Here is a 14,996-nt window from a genome sequence, read left to right as displayed (position 1 = left end):
CTTCCCGTCAGGATTCACCGACTTAAATTGATATCAATGCAGAAGTTTGTGTTGACCTGGAGTTGATCTTCAGATCTATCATGGCCAGTACTCACTAGTAGAGAAACCCCCCTTTAGTACCGGTTTTAGAACCGGTACTAATTATTCGGTACTAAAGGCCTCCCACCTTTAATACCGGTTTCTTACGAACCGGTACTAAAGGTGTCTCCACGTGGGCACGGAGGAACCCGTGGGGCTGGAGACCGTGTTACGAACCGGTATTAAAGCCTATTTTGTTTAAAAAAATTATCCATTTTTTCTAATTATTTTTCACACCCTTTTTTTCACTCCCTCTTTTTTTTTATTTTTTTCAGAATTACTAGTATTTCCGTTAGTCTCTAACTACACTTAATCTCTAGTCAAATTACTTACCCGTGGTCAAACTTCCCGGTCGGTCACCCATCCTCACACTACTCCCGCAATAGCACGCTTAACTTCCAAGTTCCATCCCATTCCACTTCCAAGTGCTTCGCGCGCATGTATGTGATAGTAGTACCATATCAATCCTATTAACAAGTTGGTCGATGTCACACTTTTTATCGTTTAAATTCCAAATAATTCTTTTAATAAACAAAAGTAATGATGTAATAATAATGTTGAATAAATAAATAAAATTAACTTTTTTAATTTTTATTATTTTTAATTATTTTTTAAAATTTTAATATTTTTTGCAAAACCTAAAACTTGAAAAATTGAAAATCTTATAATTTGATAAAAGTAATAGTAATATGTTAGGACTCAAAAAATCTTATAATTATTATTTTAATTTTTTAAAAAAATAAAAATATATAAAATTCTAAATTTCTGGAAAAAAAAACTAAAATCTTCCTGCTTTCATATTTTCATTTGGAATTTTGAGAATCTAAAAATTGGCTAATCGGGTAAACCCTGGTGAATTTGAATGTAAATTTTTCCCAGGATTTTTTTGATATATTATAAGTTTTTTTCCGACATCGTATGCAAAAGTTAATGCGGTTTTACCATTTTTCAAACTTTTTTTTTGCAAAAAAGTCAAAATTCGAATTTCTTAATTTCACCGAATAGTAGGTTGCATAACATATGAGAATCTGAAAACATTTTATTTTTTGAATTTTCTATCATTTTCATTTGTATTTTACAGAGCAAAAAAAGGCGATCCACGAGAGGGGGGGGGGTGGAGGTGCGTGGGAAGCAGGATAACCTTTAGTACCGGTTCGTGTCACAAACCGGTACTAAAGGTTTTTCGGCTGACGCTAACCCTTTAGTACCGGTTCGTGTCACGAACCGATACTAAAGGTCCATACCAACCGGTACTAAAGGCTTGGGCAATACAACCGGTACTAATGCCCCCTTTAGTACCGGTTCGTAAGGGATCCGGTATTTATGGCTTAGATGGATGCCCAGTTTTCTACTAGTGACTATAGCAACCCGTGAGCGGTATTTTCTTCATTTTTGTAGTTGCACTTGCCTTTCATTGTCACATGCCCATCATGTTGAAGATGTAGTCTTTGCGTTGTTTGGGCAGTGTCAGTGTGTCAACAACTCCTCCGTTGTTGATCCTCAGATTCAACAGCGTAGACGCCCCTAGATTAAGCTCGGTGAAGGTTGTTGGATATCTACAGCTCAACTCTATACCTCGTGTACATATTCTAGAAAGATCGTTGGGAGAGCCACCCGTAGGGCATTAACTGGATTGCACCTCTATTGAGGCCCTTGAAGACTGCCGACGGTAATTTCAAGTTCGGGTTGTCGACGGATGAACGAAAACCGTATGGTTCCATTTGTGATCTTCATCATCTTCTTCATGAGTTTAGATCATCTTGTTATGTGTAGCTAGGCACCTATCTTTCTTGCTTTACTGTTGAGAGCTATGTAATGACGTATTATGTATGATCTTTAATATCAATATATCATGCTTTGTTCAAACAAGAAAATTGAGCGGGCAAATCAATGTCTCGAAATGTTGAGATGTGCAGTTCATGACAAACCCAAGACATGGCTGCCACTAGCTGAATTATGGTATAACTCTTCTCGCCTTGTATACGTTGTTCACCCTTCAAAGCACTATATGGTGTGGACGTTGAACCAAATTATGGAGCAATCCCAGAGTTATCCCAACTCCCAACTACACTGAAGCTGGCACTTTCCTAGCTGACACGCAGTTAGCCAAACTCAAGGAACATTTGGCCAATGCTCAGAACAGAATGAAAGTTCAAGCTGATAAGGAAAAATTGGATAAGAACTTCGAAGTGGGAGAACAGGTGCTTCTCAAACTACAACCTTATGCACAATCACCCTCGGTAAACCGACCATGTCATAAGATGGCTTTTAAGTTCTTTTGTCCTTATTCCATTTTGTTCTTATTCTACCACGTAGTGTTGCGGACAACTGGCTTAATGGTGTTGATCCAAGGTTTAAACTACTTATTAGTAGTGTTGCGGACAACTGGCTTAATGGTGTTGATCCTAGGTTTAAACTACTTATTAGGGTGGAAGGGATTGCCATGATTTAGTCGCTATGGCTATGTAGAAATGGTGTTGATCCTAGGTTTAAGCTACTTATTAGGGTGAGAACGATTGCCATGATTTGGTCGCTATGACTATAGAAATGACAAAGTTTTAACAATAAAAATTCCTGATGGACCATGTGCTATTTCAAGTACTAGCTGCAACAAAATAACCAAATTCCTGACCGAGTATGAAGAACTAGCTGCAACAAAATAACCATATTCCTGATCGACTTTGAAATACTACCTGAAACAAATACTCATTTTTTAGCAACGACATGCTACTCCAGTTCCAACTAATTCTACCTCAATTAAGAAGGCACAATAGAATCATCATTATGAGGTTAGGATATAATCTTATCGATCCGAATGTTGAGAGACACCTCTTTGGATGCCCCAGCCCCAACCAGATACGTTGGCGGCACCGTCAAGTAAGATGGCAGCTCCTCCACAGCGACCTCGCCAGGTCTGGTGCTGCTCTCCACATCCATGTCCAGCAGGAGCATGTGCGCCCTGCGGCTCGCCACCGCCGGTGGCAAGTATGCCAAAATATTGAGCATGTATCGTGGCTGCAGGGCCAGGCATGCTCCTAGGCGCACCGCAGACACGGAGGTGGCCGTGCTCTGGCCGGCAGCTCCCATGACCAAGAGGAACACACAATCGTCCTCCTCCCCAAGGAGCAGATGCCGTGGCTCCAACACCGGCACTTGAAGCCGGAGTTCCTTGCCATACTCGATGCTGTGGATGGGCCAGGAGTGCTGAGTTGTGAGGTGGCTGAGGAGCGCCAGTGGAAGTCCGACAAAGCTGCAGCCAGGCTCGGTGCAGAAACAGGGAGCACACGGGCATGTACTCTCGTGGTCATGAAGCTCATGGTAGATGACATAGCTCTGGCAGCCAGCATGCGAGCACTTGACCTTGGCAGACAAGACAATGGTGTCCATCATGATGTTGTGGATGTCAAAGGCACCGCCATGCTCGCACTTCTGGCACTGGATGATAGGGAGCTCGGCGATGCAGGTGCCGCAAGCCAAGTGCCCACCTTTGCACTGCACAAATTGAAGTTGGTTATGAGATATTTCTAAGATTGGATAGACAGAATGAAATTACTCCAACCTGGAAGACAGGAGGTTTGAAGGGACGGGAGCAGAGGGGGCAGTTGAGTAAACTCGTGTCCACAATGGCACCTCCTCCAGCTGGCTCTACTTGGTCACTGGGTTGCTCCGCCCTTGCCTTCTTCGCCCTCCGATCACCCTCTTCCATCGTTGACGGAGAAGCCCTGTTCCTTCTTAGGGAGACGTCTGGAGCAATTTGCACCCCCTCGGTATTCTGCAAAGAAAACATGGAGGGTAACTCATCACATCCATGTCATGCTGTGTGGAATTGGTACCCACTATGTACATATATTCTTCTGCAAAATTCATAATGCAGTGACAGAAATGAAGTGTGATGACAAACTTGGGTAGCATAAGATTCAGAAGAAGGCCCGTTGGACAGCAATTGCTGGCCATCTCTCGGAAAATTTATGTGTTCTTGCTCCACGGAGTGATGATGTGTACTATCAGCATTAGTGGCGGTAATCAAACTTTCCTGTCTGCTGTGACTGTCTTCGTGAGATGCAGGTTCTGCAAAGAAACTAGGTGTTGCAAATTAAAAAGTGTTGCAGGCTTACAGTTTTATATGAGATTTGTAAAATAATAAATCAACTTTAAAAGAAAAATGCTTCCATTTCAAAGCCAAGTACTTACAATCAGGTCGGCTTATGAATAAGAGAGTTTTTACAAAGATAACAAAAAAAATATCGATCAAGATACGTCATGTAAATTGAAGGGTGAAAATGCTTGTGTAAAATATGTTATAACCTAGCTATCATTAATGTTATCATGAATGAGTGTCAGGTTTGAACCTGCTGACGGAGTTGAGGTGTCTAATTCAGGAGGTTCAACAATGGCCAAGCTTAATGTATTAGGAGATGATATGGCAGTGTCAAGCTCTGCTGAAATGGGATGCTTCTTCTGAGATGCCCCAAGAATAGATCTGCCATACTTGAGAGGATCTTCTGGCTGTTTAAGCATCACCGGGATATATTCCACCCATATAAATATAAAGAAGTGATCAATTTTGAACAAAATATATGCACCTTGCGACTGATTTCAAGCTTCTCAAAAAAAAATCAGTTACCTCCTTATGAGATCTTGTGGCTCGTGAGTAGTACAAAACTGATCGGTACCTCTCGTGTGTTTCCATCAACTTGGTACTGTTGCATGTGGTATCTTCCACAGTTTTACTGAACTGATAAGCTCCAGCATCGGTATTTGCATCAGAGTCAGCACATTTTCTGGCTATTCTTCTAAACTGATACTTTCGGTGATGTATCATTCGGTGTTCAGCGAAATATCTTCTTTGACTAATTCCAAATGTGAAGCAGGTTTTTGGTATTTTATCAAGGACAGAAGCATAAACCGATTCTTCTAGGCGATGCACCTATTCAAATGAGAGTACACATAAATTTAGTTGTAGTGAACATATATGCAACATAGGGGAAAACATAAGTACTTCCGACAGGAGAGTAGAATTGGTAAATAAATGATAAAGCACAAGCAAGATGCAAGAAGTATTGCTTTATTCAATGTGCATGAACATGTGTTACAGGACTGTTAAATGCATGTAGCAGTACAGGGCATGCTCATATAATAAGGAACAGGGATCTATGGGTTGCTTCCTGTGAAGAAAAAGGATCTATGACATCCGATCATGTTTGTCAAACAAAATTTAGTGGATGAGTCCATACCTGAGGATAACACGAATTTACCAAATCTTGATGTTGACTAGTGATAAAGCAAATTCGTGGAAAACCTCCTGGTATTTTTAATGCACCATTTTTCACCAAATCAATGAATATGACCTGCATTCCAGTAGCAATGGAAAAATAAAAAAATGAGCACATTACAACATTTTTTTGGACCAAATGTAAACTAGTTTCAACAAGTGCGGTTGGAATATTTCTTACGCTTAGTATGTGGACACAGCCCTGTACTTTGATGCGTGACCAATTATGTTGTTTGAATTCCCTGATTCCTTCAAAGAGATAGGTAGCAGTAAAATCGCACCAATCCATCTGAGTGAGCTTATCAACCTGTTGAACAGCTCCAAAAAAGGGCTTGCAGGTAATTGAATTTTTATTTGGTGCTAGATACAGACCTATAATCGCCATCATGAAAGCTATGCAGAAATGTTTCTCCTCAGTTTCGGAGCAGATCTGTTTCCCAGCTGCGTGGATGTACTTACTCCCCTTTTCAATAGTGTCTCTTCTACATCTTGAATCAACATTGCCAACGTAATAACGATGGTACATATCAGGGTCAAAATAACGTGAACAATCAACAACTTTAAGCGGCCCCGAAGGGATTCCAAGCACACTTTTCACAAGAGGCCTCACCGGAATCGATATGCCACCCTCAAATTCAAGACACTCTGTTGTACAATTAAACCGATGAAATAACCATAGGGTAAGATCCTTATCTAACTCAAAATCTGCCATGTACAGGAAGCTCCCAAACCCGATTTTTCTGACATAATCTTTCTGCTGGGGACTAAGTTGCTTCAAATATTTCCGAACATCTCCTGGTGAGCATGTGTACCTTAGTACAAAATTTTGAGGGCCCTACAAGGGTATGAGTGGGTTAATTAACGAGTTGTGAGTGCAGGTGCAGCACGAACTGAATAATCAAAATATGCTGATAATGGCGAGGTTCCAACATTGTACCTGGATCTTGCGCCCCATGGACGACACACTGAATAAGGACGAGGGTTTGAGACTGAGGAGCAGCTGCTAGTTAGGGGAAATCGAACAGAGAAGGAACCGATTCCCGCCACTAATCGAAGCAAGAAAACGCAGTTTGTGCAGTATGGTGGATTCGCTGCACCCGGGTGTGCTGCCCACGCGCAGCTGCTTTGGAACTAGCAGGAGAGAAGCTGGCCGTTGTGCACCTGCGGTTGCCGCTCGCCGCCTGAGCTTCCCAGCGGAGTCCTTCTCGAGCCAGACACCGGACTCGGCCTCCCAACCGCTGGTCGTCAATATCCACCAGTGGTTACCTCGGCGGACGCCGGATGCATCGGCGGCGGCGGCGGCTGATTGCGATTTGGGGAGGCGCGGGTTTGGTCGGCTCAGGGAGTGACAAAGCAAACCATAACCGCTTTCTCGTAGTCTGCCTGTCAAACCAGTTAATCCGAGAGATTTGGGTGCACTTCAGTTCTCATCTACTACAAGTATCTTGCCTCTTGGCAAATTTCTTGGTTTCTCTCTATCAGGTTTGCGACATAAATGTGACCAGTCAGGATAGATGTCATTAAAGCATCTCCAACAAGCGCACTAAAAGTCGGCGCGTTAAAAGTCGTTTCAGTCTCGCTGCGCTGAAAGTTGCCCCGTCGGATGCGGTATTTTCCGGCGCATGCTCGGGCGAAAAAAGTGGTCCTCCACCGGATGCGCCATTTTGTAGCGCGCGGGGCCGCGCGAACGGCTAGTTTGAACGTATTTGGTTCGAATTAAATCAAACAAATCAAGTAAAACACGAAAATTTAACTGAAAATTACAAAATATATTAAAAGTTCGATGAATACCGACATTTTGTTTAAACTATCCTAATCTACTCGGAGTTCTCCCAGTCGAAGTCCGACGATCCACTCGTCGGAATAGTGTCGGAGACCGAAGTGGTCGTCCACTCGAAGGAGGAGGAGGAGGAGGAGGAGGAGGAGAAGGAGGGGAGGTTCGTCGACGGCCCGACGCCGTTCTTCTTCTCCTCCACCCTCTTCGCCCGCCGCTCCGCCTTCTCCGCCCGCTCTGCCTTCCTCGCCGCCGACTTAGCCCGGCGCTTTTCGCGGTTGGCCTTCTTCTTCGTCGCCGCCTTCACCTTCTGCTCCTTCTACTACGCGTAGAACGCCTCCATCGCGGCGACGTCCTCCGGGAGCGCGCGCGCCCACTCGAGGTGGAGGCGCTCGTCCTGCTCCACGATGCGCAGGCGCTGCTCGAGCTGGCGGTTGCGCCGCTGCTGCTCGCTCGTGACGGCCGACGATGGCGGCGCGAGCATCTCCGCCTGCTCGCGTGTCCAAAAGTCGTCGAAGTTCATGTGCCGGCGGGGGCGGCCGAGGCGCCAGGCGACGGCGTCGTAGGCGCGCGTCCCCTCGTGCGCCGTGTCGAAGGTGCCGAGGCGGATAAGCTCCTTGCCGGAGCAGATCTCGGCGACGAAGCGTCCACTCGGCCGCGCGCGTACACCGCGGTAGTCGGAGGAGGAGCAGCGGCGCGGAGGCATTGTAGTCGGAGACGGAGCGTCAGCGCGGGCGCGGCGTGGCAGGCAGAGCGACGAGAGGCGGAGGAGAAGCGACACGCGGACGGGAAACTGAACTTTCTGGGCGGTTGGCTTCGTGCCCGCGTGGCGTTTTATAGCGCGCGCGCCAGCGAAGCACCAACTTTCCCGCGCGGAATAGCGCAAAAGCACGGGCGTGGCAAAAAATTTAGCGCGCGTCTGCTGGAGGTTTGCGTTGGCGCCCGCTCGCACTAAACAGGCGGGTTTTTTTTGCGCGCGGGGGTTTTGCCTCGCCTGTTGGAGATGCTCTTAGTAAGATAGTATAATTTATCGTATGCATTGCCATTAATCTCATAGTTTACTATAGAGGGGTGTCTTTTAGAATCATATTAACATCATTGTGGGAACAGGTCATGCAAAAAAAGAGTCAAATCTACAAATCATGCTATGTCACTGCCTCAAGAATGACACTGCATTCCTCGGCATTGCCACTGTAGTGACCTTGCTATGCAAATAGACAGTTCTTCCACTAGGCAATCTATGCTACCGATCATCCCTGGAAACCCTCTTTTCTCGTTGATCGACAAGACGATAACAGTCGTGCTATGTCCTCAACTGTCGGCTTTCTCAAATAAAGTTTGCGGAACGCCGCAATCATGGCTTGCTAAAATCTCTAGATGGATTCAAAGCTCACTTATTCGCAGATACTCGTTGAAGATATCACCAGCCACTCCGTACTAATGCATGAGAATAGCCGCAGAACACTTCTGGTAAGAGGTGGAGTCAAGCTTACCAGTGACATCGAGCCTACATCGGAAGTATGGATCGCGTCCCGTCAAATTATCAAGAACAAGTCTCTTGACATCAGATAGCGGCGCCGGAACATAACTTCCTTGTAGACCGGATCGGTTAGATGGAAGTAGGGTTTAAAGAGCCGGTTGTGACAGCCCACTTGGTTGCGCTTCACGTTGGCCGAGCGACCCTTCGCCGAGCCCTTGTAGACCGGCATCTGCCTGTCATTGTGTTCGCGGATGAGAGAGGCCGCGGTAACCATGAGCTGCGACGTCCCGTTGGATGAGGTTTCCACCACTTCCCTGCGCAACATCTCCAGCGACTTCCTGAGTTCCATCTGCAGGGGCAACAACAATCGATAAATGGCCAACATAGTCATAGTTGGTGCAAATGGTTGTCAATTGGTTGACCAGTTCGTCGGTGTTGTACCAATTGCGTCGAGGCCGGTGGGGGCTCCCAACAGATGGGCGGCCAACAAGAACGAGAGCAGATGCAGCCAAGGCCTCTCCCCTACCTGGCACCGAGCGTCGACTCCGGCGAGTCGTGGCCTGAACAGAACTTGGCTAATACGGCGAGGGGGGAGCGGGTGGTCGCGCTGCCCTAGGGATGCAAAGAAGGGGAGGGCGCGATTTTCGGTCTACAAGATTTCGTTGTCCCTGGCGGGCGAGGCTGGGTAGGTCACGTGAGCGTCCTGCGTAGACACATTCACGGCCCAAATTTAGGTCGGGAATGCATCTCGGCGGACAGCTCACTCACTATACGTCAAGCCGATGGGACAGAGGCAAACCTAAATTTTTAACCACGCGGAGTGTCAGGCCGCTGGAGATGCCCTTAGCGCGACGACGTCTTGGTTTTCCTAGTTTGCTCGGAGGATGCTAAAGCCGAATCATCCACCTCCTACAACCTGATGGCTGAGCTCGGGTCATGCGACTATCCCCTCGAGCAGACTGTAGCACCAACCGAGTGTCCCACTCCCAGCGACCGTCCTGAAGATCTCGGGCTATGACATCGCCTTCAGCCAAGCTGGCTCAGGTCATGCGACTATCCGCTCAAACTCACCAAGTGTCCCCACTCCCCAACGACCGTCCTCAAGCTCCCAGGCTATGACATCGCCTTCAGCCAAGCTAACATTGGGGTGTGGTGGGATCCCGTTGGGATCTCACTTTTAGTGTATTTTGCTTCTTTTTTTTAGTTCAAAATTTTGTACTATCAAAATTTACACTAGAAAAAACAAAATGTAGTACAAACGGGACTTAGATGGGATCCAACTTGACACCCTAGCTGACATGCATAATGATTACTCGAATATCCTACTATTTCACTTAATCAGAGAAAATAATCTTAATGAATCAGAGCTGCTGATGTTCAGTTGAGATGATGAGCTTAAGAGTCGAAACAGCAGTGTCTAGCACATGACTGTCCATTGGCACAATGGGGTATCAATAAAAACAGAAAAGAAATGCATATGTCTCCACAGCAGGATTTCCTATTTTAGGCCTTCCGTCCAACTACTAGGAAAATGCAAGTCTTGCTTGCTCTAAACAAAAAACTATGCATGGCAATGCAAAAGGTAATATTATGAAATGTTGACTACATAATGTGTTGCCTGGCAGTTCACTACTATCATGAAGCACTGCCTACCAACTGTGTTTCCTGGAAATGTGTGGAGAAGGAGACACGCCAACAGTTCAAAGATATTATTCAGCTGCCTAAAAGCGGGGAACAGAACTTGTTACAAAGGACAGGAATACATAAAACCACCTCCGCTGCAACAAAACAAGACTGAATATCTGGTGGTTCAGACCACCTCCTAACGCTGCAACAAACATGACCAATGCTGGTGGCCACGGTGGTCCCTTAAACCGCTGCTTCCCTGGAGAATGTCAAAGACCATTTCAGAAAACTTGCATTAGAACAAGCAGATGGCCTTCCTTCCTGTTTACTTGTAAGGGGCGATGATCCTCCTCCGCCGTCTTGGAGTCTCCCTCTTCACATACATCTTCTCCATATCATTCAGTGGACGGCTTGATCCATCAGGCAGACTCATGAACTTCCAACCGCCTCCTGTTCCGCGTCTTCCCTGTGGCCCAAGCTTCTCGACCATGTAGGCCCATCCATCATCCGGTCGTCGTCTGCTATACTTGTGGCACTTCACCTCCCCTGCCACCTGTAATCCAATAAAGAATGAGGCAGATCAGATGACAGTTACTCGTTACTTGATGAAAGCTTGAGATAGGTCCAGTAGATGAAAAGAGATGTCAATGAAAAACTTGTCTACAGACAGATTTTTCCAATTCCCATGTTCACAGAACTTGACAGGAACAGAGTTTGCTATGCGCAAACACCAGTACTCCACAACAAGCAAACTTAGCAAGCCATTATCATGGGGTCTTACAAGTCACTACAACCGGACTGCAGGAATTTGTACTGGATTAAAAAGAACTACCAAAAGTACATGACCATACTCATTTGGCTATACTACAGTACTCCACAAAAAGCCATTACTATGGGGTTTTACATATGACTCCAAGCAGACTGCAGGATTTTCAACTGAATTACAGCAAAAGAGAATGGTAAAACTGCATGGACAATCTCTTTCAGTTAGCGAAGAGAATGTAAGATCCTTACCTTTTTCTTGTTGAACTCCAAGCGTTGAACAAATTCTTCGTACAACATGTCGTCTTCCTTCATCGAAATCTCATACAGCACCTCATCAGGATCTCTTGTCGTGCCATCCCAGCCCTCAGGCATAACTTTGAAGTCAGGTTTATATGGAAGGGATGCAACATGAAATTCCCTGTCATGGGAATTGAAGAACCTAGAGAACCAAAGGAAGGCTCAGATACCGAGTAATAAGTTGCAATCCCAATCATAACCTGACAAATCTTATAGTTTTATCCCGACTAGTCATGAGAGAAGGACATACAATTTATATAAATGAAATTTAGCACATAACATCCAAACTGAATGGTAGCCTTTACCAAGAAGTTAAGACCAATTTCCTACTGTTTACCCATTTCCAGAATCGCCTTGATGCATGTAATGTTGAGCTAATCTTTAGTACGAACCAGAATTTTCAGGACAAATCCAGCTAAGATGAGCTTTCTCAAGGACAATAATGTAATTACCCAAGCTTTACAAAAAATTCATCCTACAACAACTCCAGTAGTACATTTCAAACGCAAAAACCAAGCTCAAAGCATTCTCATCCCCTGAACGAAGATTCCTCAACTTTCATTTGTAAACCAGACACCCAGTTCAGTCTCAATCGCATAGTTCTAACCTAGGTTTCTCAACGTTGCATGAACCAAAAACTATAAGACTAGTGAAGTATTCATGGACTAGCTAGACCTATTTCTATTTCTTCCAGTCACTTATTTCCTACAATGCTCTCTTAAATAAAACCAGGGGTTACAAGCTAGAGCCCTATATTTTGTTCAACACCTTTGACAGTTCGTAAATACTATGTAAAAATCCATGATCTAACTAATTTCAATGCGAAACTTAAAAGGAAGCAAACCGAATGATCACATACTCTGGGCAGCTGTCTAGCAGGATCTCGACGGAGTCGTCGAGCGGCTTGCCCAGCTTCCTCTCCTCCTCCTCCTCCATCTCCTTGAGCCACAGGATGGCGTGGACGCGCTGCCGCATGACGCGGAAGTCCTTGGCGAGCCGCTCGACGGTGTAGGTCGCGGGGTCCTCCTTGTGCAGCCGGTACATCTCCTGCTTCTCCGAGTCCTTGAGGTAGGAGCCGCGGGATCCGGGCTCCCGCACCTGCTTCAGGAGCTCGCAGGTCTCCTGCAGCCGGTCGTCCCACGAGTCCACGAACGCCTTCCCTGCCTTGTTGTCGCGATCGATGTCGCGCAGGATCTCGTCCTCCTCGTCCATGGCGCGCACGGCCGCCAGCTCCCTGGAGACGGGCGCGGACGGGGAGGGGGCGGGGCGCCCGACGGCGGAGGCGGAGTCGTCGAAGTGGTCCTTGGTGATGCCGGTGGACCAGGAGGAGCCCCATTCGTCCCCGCCTCCATCGCCCCCCGGAGAGGAGGAGGAGAAGGAGCGGGCGAAGGAGAAGATCCTGGCGGCGGCGGCGGCCGGCGGCGCGGGGAGGCGGCCGTGGAGCAGGGTTTTGCGGAGGAGGAACATTTTCTGGCTCCGCTCTTGTGATTGGGCTGCCGCGCTCACTCACTCGGTTTCAATGGAGCTGGGTGCCGCCGGGGCAGACCTGGGCTCAGTTTCCAGGCCCATTTGAATTGACCTGCATTAAACAAACACATCATCCTGGATTTTCTCTTTTTTTTTCCAGAGAATGGAAACAAATACTCCCTCCGTTCAAAGATGTCTTGACCTTTTTTTTTACAAGGTATACTTTTTTCGAACTTTTATGTTTATGTCCATGCGTGCCATGGTGCAAAGTGGAAGTTTCATTTACCAAAGCGAGTGAATAGTGCAAACTTTTGCAAAACATGATGCAATACAAACAACTGGCAATTTATCAGGTTCAGATTGCAATTTACGGTAAGCATAAGCCACAAATGTATCACACAAAATCATCATATATGTCTAGATATATCCAAACTAAAATAATAAAAAAATTATACATAAACATTATGAGGACAATATATACATATATGTATGTATATATTTTGGTATTATGGTGTGACCATTTGTCAATATAATTTTCCCAAAATAATGTGTGATACTTTGTTGGGCATGTATTAACTTTTAACCATAATAATAACCAAGATTTTTAAACAGGGAACTGTAGGTATATGCTTCATCATCCTATAATACACGCGTATCACAGAAGGAAAGTAGCAATGAAGAGATCGAGGTGCTGGCAGAATCCATCCACCGTCTCCGGCATCTGCTCCATGAACAAAGTTGAGCTATATATGTTTTTGGTACCGCAACTTGCACTGGTTGTGCAGTTTAGTACCACAACTTGCAAAGCGAGCATCTAGAGTACCACAACTTGCACCGAGTGAGCAAATAAGTCCACGACCAATCGAAAGCGGACATGTGGCATTGTAATTTTTGCAAAAAACTCCACATATATATATTTTTTCGCAAATATGGACTTGTTGCTTCCTTACGTGCGGGTCCCACCTGTCAAAATATAGAAACAAAAATAAAGTACATAGCATTTATGGTGGGTTTCAAACTCGTGACCCTGAGCAGCCTAAAAGGCATGCTTGCCACTTTGACAGTTAACACTTTGATGAACTATTTTCCGACTTCACTTTATTATACAGCGGCTTGAAGACACGAGCAATTTCAAATAGGCTTAAATACATATTTAAAGGATACATCGTTCTAACTAACTAAGCTATTATATCTTGTCCAAGCGCACAGCACACACCAGGAGCATGACTCAACACTAATTCACCGGTGTAGTGGCAAAATCCTATCATAGATAAGTAGTACTTTGCCCCGATTGCTATGGCATTTTTCCTCGGTAGAGACTCTAGTTGTTCTGGCGATTTTAGCTAAAGCATCTGCTAAGTCTACACATGTGAAAGAAGACGAGATGGGAGGCAAGAACATACATAGCCTCTCGTAGTCGTAGCGTGCAGCCAGTGAACATGGACGCTTACACTGACTGCTGCAGGTGATTGATCGGGTAGTGCAACTCTCTACTGGCTCATTATGGTAATCGTCGACGCCGTCGCTTCCTGTCAGCAAGCACAATATATGTACGTTCAACAGGTCTTCGCAACGGCAAAATTCTATCACATAGTGCACGTAGCTCACGTTATTGCTGAACTTGGAGAAGATATAATAGCTTAGTTAGTTAGAACGATGTATCCTCTAAATATGTATTTAAGCCTGTATGAAGATGCCCGTGCCGTCAAGGCAGCTATATAACAAAGTGAAGTCCGAAAATAGTTCATCAAAGTGTCAACTGGCTCAGTGGCAAGCATGCCTTTTAGGCTGCTCCAGGTCATGAGTTCAAAACCCACCAAAAACTCTACTTTATTTTAATTATTTCTATATTCTGATAGGTGGGACCCGCACGTAAGAAAGCAACAAGTCCATATTTACGAGAAAAATATACAGGGTGTTTTTTTGCAAAAATCACAATGCCACATGTCCGCTTTCGATTCGTTGTGGACCTATTTGCTCGATCGGTGCAAGTTGTGGTACTCTGGGTGCTCGTTTTGCAAGTTGTGGTACTAAACTGCACATCTAATACAAGTTGTGGTACCAAAAACGTATATACCTCAACAAAGTTTCCCATCTCTGAACCATCCTCTGGATTCTCCACGATACCAGCTTGATGTTAATGTACCAATTCAAGCATAACATTGTACAACACAATCTATGCGCATTGTACGGATACTGGAACAAAAACCAAAACTATATAAAATAGAAATACTATG

At 45.4% G+C, this 14,996-nt stretch overlaps 2 protein-coding genes across 7 annotated transcripts; both read right to left on the bottom strand.

Annotated features, from left to right (window-relative positions):
- Positions 1-2,181: 2,181 nt before the first annotated feature.
- On the bottom strand, positions 2,182-6,655 carry LOC124667005. Of its 6 annotated transcripts, XM_047204340.1 has the most exons (10): positions 6,288-6,655; positions 5,723-6,185; positions 5,532-5,599; positions 5,313-5,426; positions 4,703-5,005; positions 4,428-4,584; positions 3,980-4,146; positions 3,638-3,850; positions 2,908-3,579; positions 2,182-2,767 (listed from the first exon to the last, which is right to left on the bottom strand). In XM_047204340.1, the coding sequence occupies exons 1-10, from the start codon at positions 6,303-6,305 to the stop codon at positions 2,618-2,620; spliced, it is 2,325 nt and encodes a 774-aa protein (XP_047060296.1). In that variant the 5' UTR covers positions 6,306-6,655; the 3' UTR covers positions 2,182-2,617. The 6 variants fall into 6 exon arrangements, with proteins under 6 accessions (XP_047060296.1, XP_047060290.1, XP_047060291.1 ...); XM_047204334.1 differs by having other exon boundaries at positions 2,183-2,767; positions 5,532-6,185; XM_047204335.1 differs by having other exon boundaries at positions 2,185-2,767; positions 2,908-3,570; positions 5,532-6,185; positions 6,288-6,654.
- A 3,499-nt stretch (positions 6,656-10,154) lies between these two features.
- Positions 10,155-12,759, bottom strand: LOC124664409 (protein GAMETE CELL DEFECTIVE 1, mitochondrial-like). The gene is made up of 3 exons (XM_047201939.1): positions 12,152-12,759; positions 11,245-11,434; positions 10,155-10,783 (listed from the first exon to the last, which is right to left on the bottom strand). Exons 1-3 carry the CDS (start codon positions 12,757-12,759, stop codon positions 10,556-10,558), a joined length of 1,026 nt encoding a protein of 341 aa, XP_047057895.1. The 3' UTR covers positions 10,155-10,555.
- Positions 12,760-14,996: the final 2,237 nt, after the last annotated feature.

The sequence above is a fragment of the Lolium rigidum genome, chromosome 6, assembly GCF_022539505.1.
Source record: "Lolium rigidum isolate FL_2022 chromosome 6, APGP_CSIRO_Lrig_0.1, whole genome shotgun sequence".
NCBI lineage: Eukaryota > Viridiplantae > Streptophyta > Magnoliopsida > Poales > Poaceae > Lolium > Lolium rigidum.
The sequence above is the reverse complement of the archived record's forward strand: the minus strand, read 5'-3'. Positions and strand labels throughout refer to the sequence as shown.

Bases quoted from the DNA above. Each gene is read 5' to 3' on its own strand.
- LOC124667005 (XM_047204334.1), bottom strand. The intron at 4,585-4,702 runs GTAACTGATTTT...ATGCTTAAACAG, and splicing joins CCACAAGATCTCATAAGGAG to CCAGAAGATCCTCTCAAGTA. The intron at 3,580-3,637 runs GTTGGAGTAATT...AACCAACTTCAA, and splicing joins TCAAACCTCCTGTCTTCCAG to TTTGTGCAGTGCAAAGGTGG.
- LOC124664409 (XM_047201939.1), bottom strand. From the start codon at position 12,759: ATGTTCCTCCTCCGCAAAACCCTGCTCCACGGCCGCCTCCCCGCGCCG. The intron at 11,435-12,151 runs GTATGTGATCAT...TTGGTTCTCTAG, and splicing joins CTGCTAGACAGCTGCCCAGA to GTTCTTCAATTCCCATGACA. The intron at 10,784-11,244 runs GTAAGGATCTTA...ATTGGATTACAG, and splicing joins TGGAGTTCAACAAGAAAAAG to GTGGCAGGGGAGGTGAAGTG.